Genomic DNA, 14,561 nt, shown 5'->3' on the forward strand with positions numbered 1-14,561 from the left:
CAATGACAATGCTCAGCCCTTTCAGAGGTTATGAAATATGGCACACAACTACGCCTCAAGCAAACCTCTCCCTGTGTGTTCTGTGGACTATAGCAGACCAACAGCAGTGGTGCACACAAGGTAACGTTTAACAACTCGCCACTCTTCTATTAGACTAAACGTTGAAGAAATTAAGCTTTCGCTGTCAATATCACCGCTAATAATCGTCAATCAAAGCGACCAGTACAAAAAGCTTTGCTTACATCGATTCCCACAGTGCGTACGTGAGATCTATCTGCATAACTTCTTTCCAACTGGCCGATTTTTCGAACGTTTTCGTGGCTTCTAGGGAGTCTGAAAAATCGGACGTTGACTGTACAACTGACGAAGAGGATGCTTCGAATGGTCCGTGGGGCGAACGCGTGGCGGGAGGAACACGAGAACAGAAATGACCTACGCATTGAGGAATTAACGGGAAAGGAAGCGTGCAAGGAGCTTGAGCTCTAAAAACGGTGTTGGCTGACGTCGGAATGCAAATGTCACTCATGCAATTCAAGATAAACTCTTATAGCAGTGAAACGCAACACTGAGGCGTTGTGCGCGGGCTGACAGTCGGAGCGTTTGCTTACGCTCCGTTCTGCGCACATTTCGCGCGCACCGGTGGCTGCATGGAATGCGTCGATTTCGCTTATCTAACTAGCGCGTCTCCCATAGACTTCAGTGACGTGCTCTCAGCTTGGCTGTAACATGACAAAGAAAGCAGCTAGATGCACCCTGACGCTCCGCTCAATCGGGTTCCCAGTGGAACGTGGTCAGCGTGTTAAGTTGCGCTGTCACTAGCCCTCTCTTTCCTTTCACATTCAAGCTTTCCCTTTCATCCATGTCGCTCTTTCGGAGACCACTTCCTGAAACTTTCTGTTCCGTGAAAAAGGGGAGGGGTATGTCAGAAAATTTCAGGGGTAGGGGTTCCTGCCCCCGTCCCCCCTCCTGGCTACACCAATGCTTCAAATAGTCTATGTACTACTTCCTTATTAACACATAACATAAAGCAATCAGTGTAATAAATGTATGAGCGTATTAGATGTCTCAAAATTAGTTTAGTGACAAACCAGCCTTGTGCACCTGTCACATGGTAATTAACAAGTGCTTGCCCAGTAAAAGACAAAAATATAGCCTGTGTAAATGTTAAATTTCCAAAGAATTTTTAACACCCTGTACGAACACTTGGATGCATGAGCTCATGCTCTGACCTTTTAGCCTTTAATAAAGAAGCAGTGGCGCTCGTGGCCTGGGCCACGAGCGCCGCTGGTGGTGCTGAACCCAACAATTCAGACTCTCCGTCCACAACAGAATTCCTGCACTGCGCAAAGTAAGCTTGTATACATAGGCACTGCAACTTTGCTGAATTGTTCAAGACTATAACCATAGGTTTAGAATATCGCGTGAATGTAGAATATATATTTTGGAAAAGCGGTTATGTGCTTCACACTACTGAGAAATGTTGGTTTAACGCAATACAGACACCAAGGAGTGCAGTCAAAACAAGAAAAAAAAAGCATGTTCTATGCATGTGGGAGAGGGAGATCCCTCTCCCACATGCATAAAACATTGCTGCCTCTACCTCATTGCTGTGGAGTGGGGAGTCGGCGATAAAATTTCCAAGCAAAGATGGGACGAGCGCGTGCATAAAACTTGGAGGCCTTGTTGCTCCCCACCAGGCCTTTGTGTCGTCGAAAAACTTATTTCTGGTACTTCACCGAATCGTAGACCACGCTGTGCGAAAGAAAAGCATTCAGCAAATTATTGCGACTTGCTTGTCTAGGAAACGCATAATTAGCACCCCTCCCCCTTTTTACAGCGAAGCTGTAGAGCTCTACCTCCCAATGGGTCTGTCGTTTCTGTGGGCAAATACGGGAGGCACGTGCCACCTGCGCCGCTGGGTTCCTTGCAACACCGGCAGATAGCGCTTGCCTCGGCGCACCCGGCAGCTGTGGCATCAGCCGTGTGAGAGAAAGAAAACAAACGAACACGAAAACTCGCCTGTGCGCATAGCGTTTTCCGGTTGAGATTATGGTTGCATAAGCTGCAGTTGCCGAGGGGTGGAAACTAACATACGAAGCAGGAAGTGACGTAACTGCATTTTCGCATGTACCCATTGAACCACCAACATTCTTCAGGTGCCGACCAGATGTCCAGAACGGGACATTCAAACGTCCCTAGGAAATATGTAAGAAGCCTATGGATCATTCTTGGATGTCCATGGGATCGTCCCATGCACGCGAATTGACGTTCGTCGAAACGTCCCACGAATGTCACAAAGGGATATTGGGACATCCAAGAGATGTTTAAATATGGATTGTTCTTGTTGCATAATCCTGAGTATGCCCTAAGGACATTTTTGTCAGCATGTAGGACACCTCTGGGACATTTTTGTGTTACCAATCGTCCAAAGGACGTTTGTGGGACATTTGGTTGTGGATTTATGATATCCAGAAGGCATCCATATTGAATATAGATTAACATAATGGGGACATTCCTCAGTATATGCTCTAGCAGTGCAGCAGGCCTACTGCATTTTAAATACCATTATAGAACCCACATGGCAACTGATTTGTATTGTGACAGTGCTATGGGAAGGCCACGTATAGTGGATTCTCGAAGAGCAGCGTGCATACGAGGCGTGGCAAAAGTCGTTAAGCGCATTTCTCTTTATGCTGGTCCACTCTTTGTAGGTGCACGAAGTAGTGGTGCAAGCCAAGTCGCAGGCCGTTGAAACATATCTATGACTAATAAGTAGGTAAAGTGCATGTGAATGTTGCCTTAGGATTAATTTCAAGCTACGTTGCAATATGTAATCATTCTAGTTGTCGTTTACAGCTTCGCTGTCCAACCACCTTCACAACGTGGATTGGAGACCATTTCATACGTTTAGTCACGCTCACTGGCATTCACTCGAGTTCATATTCGACTTCCGAATTGCAGCAACCAGTGCGGAGAAGGACTCGGAAGCAAACGGACGCATCGTGCCGCGGACTCGTGTGACGTGGTGGGAACACTGTCGACGGCCTCACGCCAGGCACTCGGTGAAGATCTTTCTATTTGTGTGCGTGTGCGTGTGCGTACGTGTTTGCGTATATGACCTGAACAAATGGTCGCGCAAGGCCACCGGGCCTCTCCTACGGGGCCTCGCCAGACATCGCCCGCTCTAGTTATAAAAATTGTCCGCTTCTCAAAAATATTTAAATCGTGGGTTTACTGGCCCTTTAACAACCTTCGTGACAATGGGTACGTTGGTCAGTGAGAGATAGCTTCTGCGAAGGCGAATAAGGAGACGTACTTGGAAGTTTTGTGTAAATGTTTTCTTTTTTTCGCTCAGCTACGAAACCTCGAATAAGAAAACATGTATACTCATAATAATTACTGAAAGTTAAATACTCTACTCCAATAGTTCTGGCCTTAAAGGGGTTGAGACAGCAAATTTTGAGGCTACAAAAAGCATGTTGCAGGCTGCTTCCGTATGCAAGGACACCCAGAACGAGGTATCGGACGCTGCAAACATTTAAAAATAATTTTAATTCAGCTCCAAAAAGTCATTAAAAACTCCTTCTCGTAGTCGAGACCCATCGCTAGCGCGGCAGCTACTACGTCACAGAGGAGGAACGAAAATATTGACGTCATAGCACACCAGCACAAAAACGTGACGTATGATGAGTAGCGATGAAATGCCGATTACGGAGCCTGCTGAGCCGAGCGACCGAGCATAACCTCCACTATGACCGAGCTACAGGCATATAGAAATCCTTTCTTAATGCAAAGAAGGGGTAAGGCGTGCAGACACAGACACAGGAGGAGAGAAGTGGACAACACGAACGCCGCACGGCGGCCCACGAATGGCAAACTGCGTGCAGCGAGTTGCCGTGCCGACGGGCCTTTGCACGTTTGAGTGTAAAACAGTAGCCGGCCGACTCCGAAAGGGACGATACGCGGCGTTCGTGTTGTCCGCTTCTCTCCTCGCATAGTCGCATAGTTCGGCAGCTCGGAGCGGTCTCTCCTTCGCTTGGCCTTTCTCAATGTGAAGGCCCGTCCACGTTACCGGCACGGAAACTCGCCGCACGCCGTTTGCCGTTCGCGGGCCCCCGTGCGACGGCGGTTTTGCTCGCGAACGGCCAGATTTCCTAGCTGTAGAGAGCACGGGCCCGGGACCCATTTGTGCGGCAGCCGTACGGCGAAGCGGCCAATCAGCGTCCGAGGAGTGGTCACTCTGTGCACCGACGGCAGCTTCACCGCCTCTGATCGTTCGGCGCCGCCGATATCGTGGCTAGGCCTTTTCCGGTTCACTTCGAAGCTAAAGCTTACGAAGCTTCGGAATGAATCACCGACTCTCACAAGCCGCAATATTTTCTTACCGTTGTTGTCGCTCTTCGCAATAATTATAATAATCGCGACATGCACTTCGAATCGCCAGTTGACCTCTGCTGGCAGAGCACTCGTATGCCCGAGCAGACGACGCAGCATAGTTTTACGTCACTATTTTTTGTGGCCCACGTGACCAAGCCATGTTGCGTTTCCTCCTCTGTGACGTCATAGCATCCCCCGGAGCCCAGAAACCGAAACCGAAATCGCTCGGTATAATAATGCTATTATTAAATTATTTATCGGATATATATGAATCCCGCTGTGTGTACCGTGCTCCCTGAAGCATGACGCAACGTTTGAATCAACAAACGCATGAACGAAAATTTTGATGTCTCCACCCCTTTAAGCAAGTGCCCCACTCCCCTCGCCGAAAAAAAAAATCCTGGGTATGGGCCTGGCGGTTACCTCTCGCTGGTCACCGCCATTAACACAGCAAGAAACGTGCCAGCTCTTTGTACCGCATGTCGTGCTGAATAGCGGGCTGCGAAAATCTTTTCACAAAGGGCACTATATCCGGAACCATGTCCACCGCCGAACTGTTGGGGTGCACGCGCTGGCAGTGGAGTGTTTAGGCACGCTCTGCCACAGTCCAAAGCGGCACTTCTACGGAATAGTTTACACTAAACTTTTACCGAGTCTTACTCAAAGAAATGGACAGCTGTCCTTTGATGCGCGCCGCCGGCAAGTAAACTGATTGAAGGCGAGTAAATGTATTGAAGGGCGCGCGAGGTAGGGGAGAATGAAGTTTGGAGATTATTTTCGTTTTAGAGCGCAGCTCTTAGGTGCCCGTTCCTGCGGCGAGCGTCCGCGTCGTACCTCGTAACCGAGCGAACCAGCACAGTGAATTATGAAAAAGTGACTGCGGAGCGCAACGGGTAATGAAAGACGGCGATAGCGAAGAGAGCGCGAGGAGGAAAGTGGAGGAGGAGGGTACAGCGGAACCATGAGTCGGAAAGCGGAGAAGGAATGTATGGCGAAAGCGTGAGAAGAAAAGCGTAGTGCCGCGCAAGACAGTCTGTTCGGCGACGATGGTTACGAGAGGGCGCCAGAGTAGCGCGCATCGTCTGTATGGAAACAAAGCGCTGCATGAGCGGATATTTGCCTGCGGCGGGTGCTGTGAATCGCGCCCACGCATCACCCACGCGCTGCCTCTCGCGATCTCTCGATTATCGAGGCAGTCGCGTCACACGTCGCTCCGTTTGGAACGTGCCCCACGAGATAGATTGTCCGCGCCAGCTAATATATCGCGAAATGAAAATACGGATAACGTATAGAGCTGCTCTCAAATTTCGCATTAGGGAATATCGTAATCACCTGTGAATTTTTTTTTTTTGCACTCAAGAAGCTGAAGTCAGATGAAGCAGGTGTTGGCACACTCAACATCGTTCTTCCATTTTTCCGACTGCGTGAATGGCAGTCTCATTACGTGAGCAAAGCATTCTTGCATGCAAATGATAGAAAAGGGACTCCCCTTTCGCAAGGAATCGTGAGTTTACGTTCATGTTCTCGACGTGCGACGTGGTAACTTTATTCACTTTCCTCCTATTACTCACATCTTGTTTGGAGCCACTTAGCTCAGAAAGTCGAAGCCCACATTTGGAAGGGGGGTACGCGTGCTCCGTTCTCTCTAGTGCGGTGCACGTCTTCTCATCTCGGCTGCTTTTTGCGCGCCCGGCGTATACTTATATGCCACGAGGGGAGCCAGGCATGGAACGAAGGAGCAGTACAGAGGCAAGCAGTAGTCGACGTGGCACCCATCTTGAAGGGATGTTGCGGGCGCGGCAGGTGAACGAGACGCAGTCGAAAGCCTAGCGGGAATTTATTGCGCACAAGCGATCGAAGCTTTCGCTCCCAGTCGACATAAAGCGGTTTTTACTCAAGGATATTTATCGTCATTTTCTTATTTTACCAGCTCGAACCTATGTGAGGTCCCTGTAAAGCCAGGAGAGCGGGAGGCGGAGGAAACCTGAGGGACAAATGGGATCGGCACGGGCACTCGGCCTCGCCATCGCCGTTTGTAGACGCATGCGAGCGTATTCCCGGAATGTAACTAAATATTTCAACTGCATGGACGCCAGACAGTTCTGCGTGGTGGCAATTGGTTGACTTTTGTGCACTCAAGCGCTGCCGCATTGTCTCGTCGAAATAAAGAAAAAAAAAAAGAGAGAGACAGAGATATAAATCTTCAGCTCGACCAGCAGGGGTGGCGGTGCCGTGTTTTCGAAGAAAATCTCGGTCGGGACAATGTACCTATTCTACTTCAATGATATTCGCGCTTCGTCGTCAACATGGGTCCATCGTGAACGGTGGATGACCAAATAAAGGAACGAGCCCTTGTTCGGATGCCGATTTTGAACAGGTTGTGTGTAGACTTCTAGGTGTGTTTACGGAACACCTGCGTCCGCTGGAACTTAAGCATGAGATATACCTTAGGACAATTGTGTAAGATTTTTAGACCTGAAGCTGTGCCTTTCGAGTTGTCGTGTATTCTGGCACTTTTGTATTTTACTCGGTCAAGCCCCTTTTATCCTTGCACCCAGCATAATGACAACTGGTGAAAAGGGGTGTTATTAATGTTTGCCTTATTAGCACTCTTAAGAGGTCATGCCAGCGCTCAAAACAAAGTTTCCAAGCAGAGGTCGGGCGCCCTTCAAGCGCTCGTTACCCGAAGGCCTTAATATCTGCTGTAGCAGAAAAGCTTCCTAAGCAGTTCAAGCCTGGTGCGAAAGCTCAGCCACAAAGTGCGTCAGTTTAAAAGAACCGTGTTGCCGTGCTCTTTTACCTGCGCAACGTATCGCATAGGCTGAAGAAGTTTGGGCATCGCGTTGGCATCACGGTTGTTTTTCGCTCTGGAAAAAGATATCCAAGCTTTGCAAGCTTGTGAACGCTCCAGCCCCTAGCCGAGTTTGATACTCTGTGAAACACAGAACGTGCTTTGTGCCCTGTGCCACCGCCGCAGTTTATCTGATTCCGCTGTCCTCTGGGAAGAAGTATATAGGGCAAAGAGGCAGGTGCTTCAACGATCGTTTAAGGGAGCCTCACAGCAATGTGCACAACAAAGTTCAAGGTAATCTGGAATTCACGGCCGTAACTGCGATTGCGTGCCCCTCTTTGAGTGTTGCGATGTCTTAACTAAGCACCGCTCGCAGCTGACGCGCGAAACTGTTGAAGCGTACCACGTCAAAACGTTTGAGAGCTTGCGTGTAAACTCCCCGTCAGTTGCGCTAATAAAAAGGGTGAATACGTATCTCAATCAATTTTAAACCTTGCACATGTGCCTCGCGCATAGTCAACCCATGACAAGTAATTTGTTATTCTATAGTCATCGATACGGTTTTGTTAGCTGCCTATGTTTCTGCAAATGCCTCCGCACTATATATACATGGTCATCCCTTCGTCAATAATATTGTTGGAAGTAGCGCTGTGTGTCTTTCTTCGTTTGTCCCTGTTTCTCGCGCTGTTATTATTTTGAATATGAACTACCAACAGGCCCAAGTTTCTACCCTTCGAGCCTAATCGTTGCAATCCCACTCGTCACCGTAAGACGTCATAGGGAAACCGGTTACATCGGGCATCTGGTACGGTGCTGATTGGAATTCTCGTGGAAGGTGCCTTTTAGTCCCTTGGATTTAGTTTCACCACGGCCTTGAGGAGAGTCAGAGAGGCCACCAGGAGGAGGGAAGCAACCGGCGGGCAGCGCGAGGGTGAAGGGGAGCGGAGGGTGGTTAGGTAGATGCCGCAGTCCAATGAAGAATGACAGGTTTCACTGCGAATTTGTTTTATTGTAAAATGCCCAAGCCAACACTTATGGCTGGGCGGATAATACGCAGGACGGATCATACGTGCCAAAATCCCGATCTGATTATGAGACTGGCCGTTGTGGGGGACTCCGGATTAATTTCGACCAGCTGAGGATCCTTAACGTGCGCCAAATGCACGGCACACGGGGGTTCTTCCATTTCGCCCCCCACTGAAAAGCGTCCGCCGCAACCGGGATTCGATCCCGCTGTCTTCGTTATCAGTAGCCATAGCCGATAGGCGACCACGGCGTGTGCTGAGGAAAGCTTGACAGATGCGCATTTTGCAGTGTTGTGCAAGATGCGAGCCGGTTTCTGTCGATAAAGGGCGCTCTTGCTTTTCACGCGATTATTAATGTAGGGGCCAATCTCAGAGTGTCTACCAACCGGGAAAACCGGGAATTCTCAGGAATTTTGAATAGTCTGAAAATACTCAGGGAAAACTCAGGGAATTTGTGCTTCTATTACGGAAAATTAGCTGTACTTTTATTCAAAGGGAACGAAAGTCACGCTAATGCTGGCTTCGAGTAACAGAGAGGGATCGTAACGAATCGTCTTTGACGCCTTGTCGTCGGTTGGTGGAGTTGTCAGTGTACAGTCAACGGCAGATTTTTCGGACGACCGGCCTTTGGGACATGCCCGATAGTTCGGACGGCTTCGCGGCACCACCACGTATCCTACGGAGTCAATATATAGAAACTCCTGAAATGTCGGACATAAGAACCCTTCGCCGTCCGATTATCCAGCCTTTTTGCCGTGACCGCAGGTCCGAAACGGCATTAATCAAAGCCACCGCCGCCGCCATTTTGATTATCTCGCCTCCTCGAACCGGCGTTCTCGCACGCAGATCCGCTGGCAGCCATAGCCACAACCGCGACAACGCTAGGCCTAGCTGCTTCGACGTTCGCTATTAAGCTTCTTGTCATTCGGTGCCATAGTTTTCATTGAAAGAATTCGCCGCTGTCAGCAATGGCACCGACTCCGCCTCCCGCCGCTGTAATCATCGCGATTGGCTTTGAAGCTCTGAAAGCACAACGCGTTGCATATGCCGGTTTTTGAAAGTTAGCTTCTCCTCAATACAGAAATGTGACGTGGTGAAGCATGCACAAAGTATTGCGGTGAAGCTTAACAAGCGTGGGAAGGCGCAACTTTCACTGGACAAAGTATGTATTTCTTAATTATATACGCGTGCACACACCATCTCCTGTCACATTACGAGGACCGATATGCCTAATAAGTGTACTGGAAGGCCTTCAGAGCTTTTTTCGACGTGCATGGGGCGATTTTAGTGCCTTGGGGGCAGTAAAATGCATGCATTCATTTTTTTCTGGTTGCCCGATTTTTCAGACGTTTTCGCGGCGCCTAGGGAGGTCCGAAAAATCGGGCGTTGACTTTGCAACTGTCCAAGAGGATGCTTCATGTAGTCCGTGAGGTGAACGCGTGGCGGAAGGAGGGCGAGGATAGAAAGGACCAAACCCATTGAGGAATGAACGGGAAAGGAAATGTGCCGCCGCTTTTTTGAAGGAGCTTGAGGAAAAAAAAAAAAAAACAGTGTTGGCTGACGCCGAGATCCAGGTGTCCCTCATCCAAACCATAATAAACTCTATAAAGCAGTGAAACGCAAGACCGAGGCGTTGTGCGCGGGCTGAGAGCATGTCGCGACAGTTGAGGCTTACTATCCAGCTGCTGAGAGAGAATCTCACTTGTGACAAAGTTCGGGCCTCATAGCAATGAGCTATCAGTTGATAGAAATAGCTCATATTCGAAACTATTTGCTTCTGTATGCATCTCTTTTTATTCGTAATTGAAAATGTTTGACTGTATTTGCAAAGGGCTGTGCCATTCTTTTTTCGAAGATATTCGCTGTGCATTTTACTAAGCCCTCTTTTCTGTTTTCTTTTTGAATAAAATAAACACTACTACTTACTATTCAAACTGGATTAAGTCATTTTATTAATTTTTTAACATGCTTACTAGAGAGGGACAGCATCGGGCGACATGGTGTCAGCCCGTCTTGACATAGGACAAAATTCTGTGTCAATCAGGAAATTTTGCAAGGGCACTCGGGGAAAACCTGGAAAACTCAGGGAATTTCGAAATGTCAACTTGGTAGACACCCTGCAATCTGTTCGACGCATCGTTTGCCACCAGTGGCGTAGCCAGGGCGTGATACACCGGGCACGTGCCCGGTGTGAATTTCGCATATGTGAACTGCGGCACAGCGCATTTTAAATGCATTATTATAGTATACATTTGAACTGAAACTAAGCAAAATTCAATGTAATCAAAGAAGGACCGAATAATTAAACCACCATGTTATCCTCTAGATAGAACGTCTCAGGAGGCATGTTCCCACACGGAGTTCGGTCATTTGCGATGAGTTCACCTCTCGGGCGAAGTTCAGGAGACCAAAAGGCTCCTTAGCTGAGACAGTGAGAAGTGGTATTAGTCGCCCAGGTTGCTGTAGTTATGGGACGCCGCATTTCACGACCGGGACGGCGTCTCTCCCGTGGTGGCGGTCGCGTCACCGTGATCTTTGTTCGGACTCGTGGCTCCCCGGCCTCATTGGTTCCGTTCAGGCGCCGTTCCACTGAAAGTCGGAATAGTGCCCCCCATTTTCTCTCTCTCTCTCTCTTTCTTTTTGGTAAATGCTGCTTTTTCGTACGGTTGGTAGTATCGATGAACGATTATTCGATTAAAAGTATCCTGCAAAATTATTAATCGTCATGTATGCCCACCTTTCATTTAATCGATTAAGCATGTTCGATGAATAGTTTTCTGGAGTTTGAAAGGAATTGCGCGAAAATTTCGAAATAGTACTAGAATGAAAGAGCACGAGCAGGGACTGTGCGGCTGTGGTAGAGCGATTGTGGACTGTTTTTGCGAGTCCCCAGTGATGCCGAGTCGAGCGCTTCCCTTACACGCTGCCCGAAGCCGGAGGCTTGAAATGTCCTCGCAATTCATGGCATACTATAGAAACCCAGTGGTTGATCCTCGTTTCACTCCCAGTCCACTAAAGACGTGGCGCAGCATACGCGCCGGTTTGGAGCATGTATGTTGACATATCGAAGGAGTTCACGTCCATTCCGGCAAATCTATAGCTTCCGAGCGTCTGCTCTCGCATCCTCGTTGTGTAGCCATTCAAAGAAGGTGTACGTTTCACCCAAACATGCCAGCCAATTGACGTTTCCTTCGCTCTGTAGGAAAGAGCATGTGACTTAAAATATTAAACCAGTAATTTTCTTTTCCCCTGTGCATATTGCAGTTTCTTGCATACTTTAGTTGGACCTCACCTTTAACTTCTGCCATTTTTCTTATTTCTTATGTGACCGTACAGTACAGGAATTCACTAGTGTCATGTAACTTGTTTAATTCTGCTCTAATTGCCATTTTATAACACATATTCTTTATCTTTTCAAAGGTGACTAGTGCCAACTGTATTTAGTCTTTAACAAATTAAAGAGTACTCTTTATCAAACTTTATTAGCCTCGTGCGCGACCAATGGCGGCGTTGCGAACGGCGCTCCGATGACGTAAGTCGGCGGACGCGTCTCTGTCGTCTGCTACGCTCCGGCTAAAAAATAGCTTCATTTTCATGCGTTTTCTCATGCTCTGACTGCGCCTCGCGCAGCACGGCGCCCTCCAATTACTGTCCGTATTTTTTCTAGCTTTAGTTCTATAAATGTCAGCATTAGGAAGATTAACTGAATACTGTAATACTGGGGCTTTGCGTGCCAAAACCACCATTTGATTATGAGGCATGCCCTAGTGGAGAACTCCGGATTAATTTTGACCACCAGGGGATCTCTAACGTGCCACCAACGCACGGGACACGGACGTTTTTGCATTTCGTCCCCACGGAAATGCGGCATTAGCGAGACAACAAACGTTATGTACTTAATGTATCTGCTCTATCACCGCCCAGTGTGGTAGCCCAGTGGCGTTTCACTGCTAAGCTCGAGCTCGCTGATTCGACCCCGGCTGCGGCGATCGCATATCGATGTGGGCGAAATGCGAAAACGTTGGCGCATACTTAAATTTAGGTACACGTTAATCACAGGCGGTCATAATGAATCAGGAGTCCTCCGTTGCGGCTTGCCTCATTATCATATGATGGCTTTGGCATGTGAAATCACAGCATTTCATTTTTTTAATGTTTCATATTTTCATGTTTATTTTCATATTATAGTAAATTTTCATATCATAGCAGCACCCGAAGGCAGGGACAAAATCTCGTGACTCAGTCATAAAACATTGCGCCAAAAGAGTAAATGAGCCTACGCAGCTTTTGGAATGAAGTTCGATCGCAAGACTCATTCAGAAAATTTTGCGTCGGCTAAGCGGCATTGTAGTTGAACACAAATTTTAAATTTCACTAACAGTTCTAATCACTTGGTGATGCATATACGTGTAAAACTTTTGCCGACCAGAAAAAAAAATTTTTTTTTCAGTGACGAGCGTTTTATCTTGAACATTAGTTGCACCACGCTCTATAACGTTTCGCAATCGTCAAGCATGCTTTACACTATTTTCTTGCAAGTAAATCTCATTACCACTTTCTGATGCAAAAATATTGTTTGTTTAGGTTAGCATAGGACTGTTTCTGTTCAACGCACTTCCAGACTATAGGAGACCACTCAGAAGACATCACTTCATCAGCAAAAAAATAAAGATATTGTTATGAAAAAAAGGAAAACGCAGGAACGCCACTGGACATCGTATTGCGCCTATGTACGTCTACCATCCCTCTCCGTGCCCTACACTTGTATAATTAACTTGGATCCACCTCTAAAACATTAGGTTCCTACAGATGTAGATAACTGTGTTACAACCCTTTGAAAGTACCCGGCCAAAATTTTGATTAATCAATTAATCGATGAAGAACCCTGCATCGAAAGTGATTAATCGATTGAAGGCTAAAACGATGAATGATTAATCGTAAATTGAATAAAAAAATTAATCGACCTACTCTTTCGCACATGGTGTTCGGCTGCTGCGGCATTTCTGCACCTCCTTCAACCAGAAGGTTCGTAGTATGCAGTCGAAACCGTACACCGTCGTCGCTGGATTGTTTTCGACAGCCCGCGCGTTTCTCGTTGTCTCCCTGCGTCAGCGTTTCTCCAGCGGAAGTGGTTCTGCTCGACACAAGCGCCGCGGGTCATCGGTGCTTGTTTTCGCTGCAGCCGTGGTACTTTAGAAGTGGCCCCTGGCTGTGGGTTGAGGAGGGCGGTTGAAGACGCACGGAAGGCAAGCGCAGGCGGGAAAGCGGCCGATGCGAGATTTCTCTCTTTTTCGCTGCATGTTGGGTACGGCAGATAAATAACCGTAAGACCAAAAAGCACCGGATGCCCTGGAGGAATTCTACACTTCGTAAGCGAATCAAAGAAAAGAACTCGTTGTATCATACGTTCGTTCAGTCACGAAATGGAGACTTATTTGGCAAATACATAAGAACTGCAGAAACACTCTGAATTCCGATCGGAAGAAAGCAAAAAGAGAATATTTTCAAAACATCTTTGAAAAGAAAATGCTAGACGAGCGTAAAAAAGGTCTGGGAGGTTGTTAACACCCTGACCGGCAACGGCAAGCAAAAATGTAGTGGTTTCACCACAGCCACTTCAGATGGTTCGATTCTAAGCGGTCAGCCTTTGGCGGAGGGTGTGTATACGACTTCTTTATCAGCTCGACTTCTTTATCCCAAGTAACCACGGATATCCGGGCGACGTCCGACGGACGTCCTTTCTGGATATTCGGGATGTCCCTGGGATATCCATGAATGTCCGACGTACGTCCGAGGGACATCCCTGGGAAATCCAAAGGTAATCGCTTTGGCATCCGTAGTACGTCCGACGCGGACATCCAGCATGGACATTCAGGGGACGTTCAGGATATATATATATATATATATATATATATATATATATATATGTGTGTGTGTGTGTGTGTGTGTGTGTGTGTGTGTGTGTGTGTGTGTGTGTGTGTGTGTGTGTGTGTGTTTGTGTGTGTCTTCCCGGGGATATTCCAGATATACACATGCCTTGAAGCGACAATAGTGGCCGGGACACATTCAAGCACCGGACCATTATATATATTACATTGGTCTAATGCTTGAAAGCATTCTTGTTTTAAGTAAACGAGAAATGAACTTACACCAACTTCCAAATACAATTAAACGTTTATTGTCACCTTATACATATACATAAAAAGACCAATAAGCAGATATATGCGTACTGTTCAAAGAAATAAATACACGGATAAAGAAGAAAACTTGCAATTTCAATAGCACAACAACAAGGTAGAGAACAGCAGAACAAAAATACTTATTGCCCACCCTGCTTTGACATTTGAGTTTGCAGCATGGAATAAAAA

At 47.4% G+C, this 14,561-nt stretch overlaps 1 protein-coding gene across 10 annotated transcripts in view; it reads left to right on the forward strand.

Moving 5' to 3' along the window:
- The window catches only part of LOC135901595 (uncharacterized), a 543,147-nt gene that overhangs the window by 105,917 nt on the left and 422,669 nt on the right, over nucleotides 1-14,561 (forward strand). For all 10 annotated transcript variants that reach the window (XM_065431427.2, XM_065431438.2, XM_070531170.1 and 7 more), the window contains exon 6: nucleotides 2,962-3,062. In XM_065431427.2, coding sequence (XP_065287499.2) covers nucleotides 2,962-3,062 — 101 coding nt within the window. The remainder of the gene's footprint in view (nucleotides 1-2,961; nucleotides 3,063-14,561) is intronic.

The sequence above is a fragment of the Dermacentor albipictus genome, chromosome 1 (assembly GCF_038994185.2).
Source record: "Dermacentor albipictus isolate Rhodes 1998 colony chromosome 1, USDA_Dalb.pri_finalv2, whole genome shotgun sequence".
Classification (NCBI taxonomy): domain Eukaryota; kingdom Metazoa; phylum Arthropoda; class Arachnida; order Ixodida; family Ixodidae; genus Dermacentor; species Dermacentor albipictus.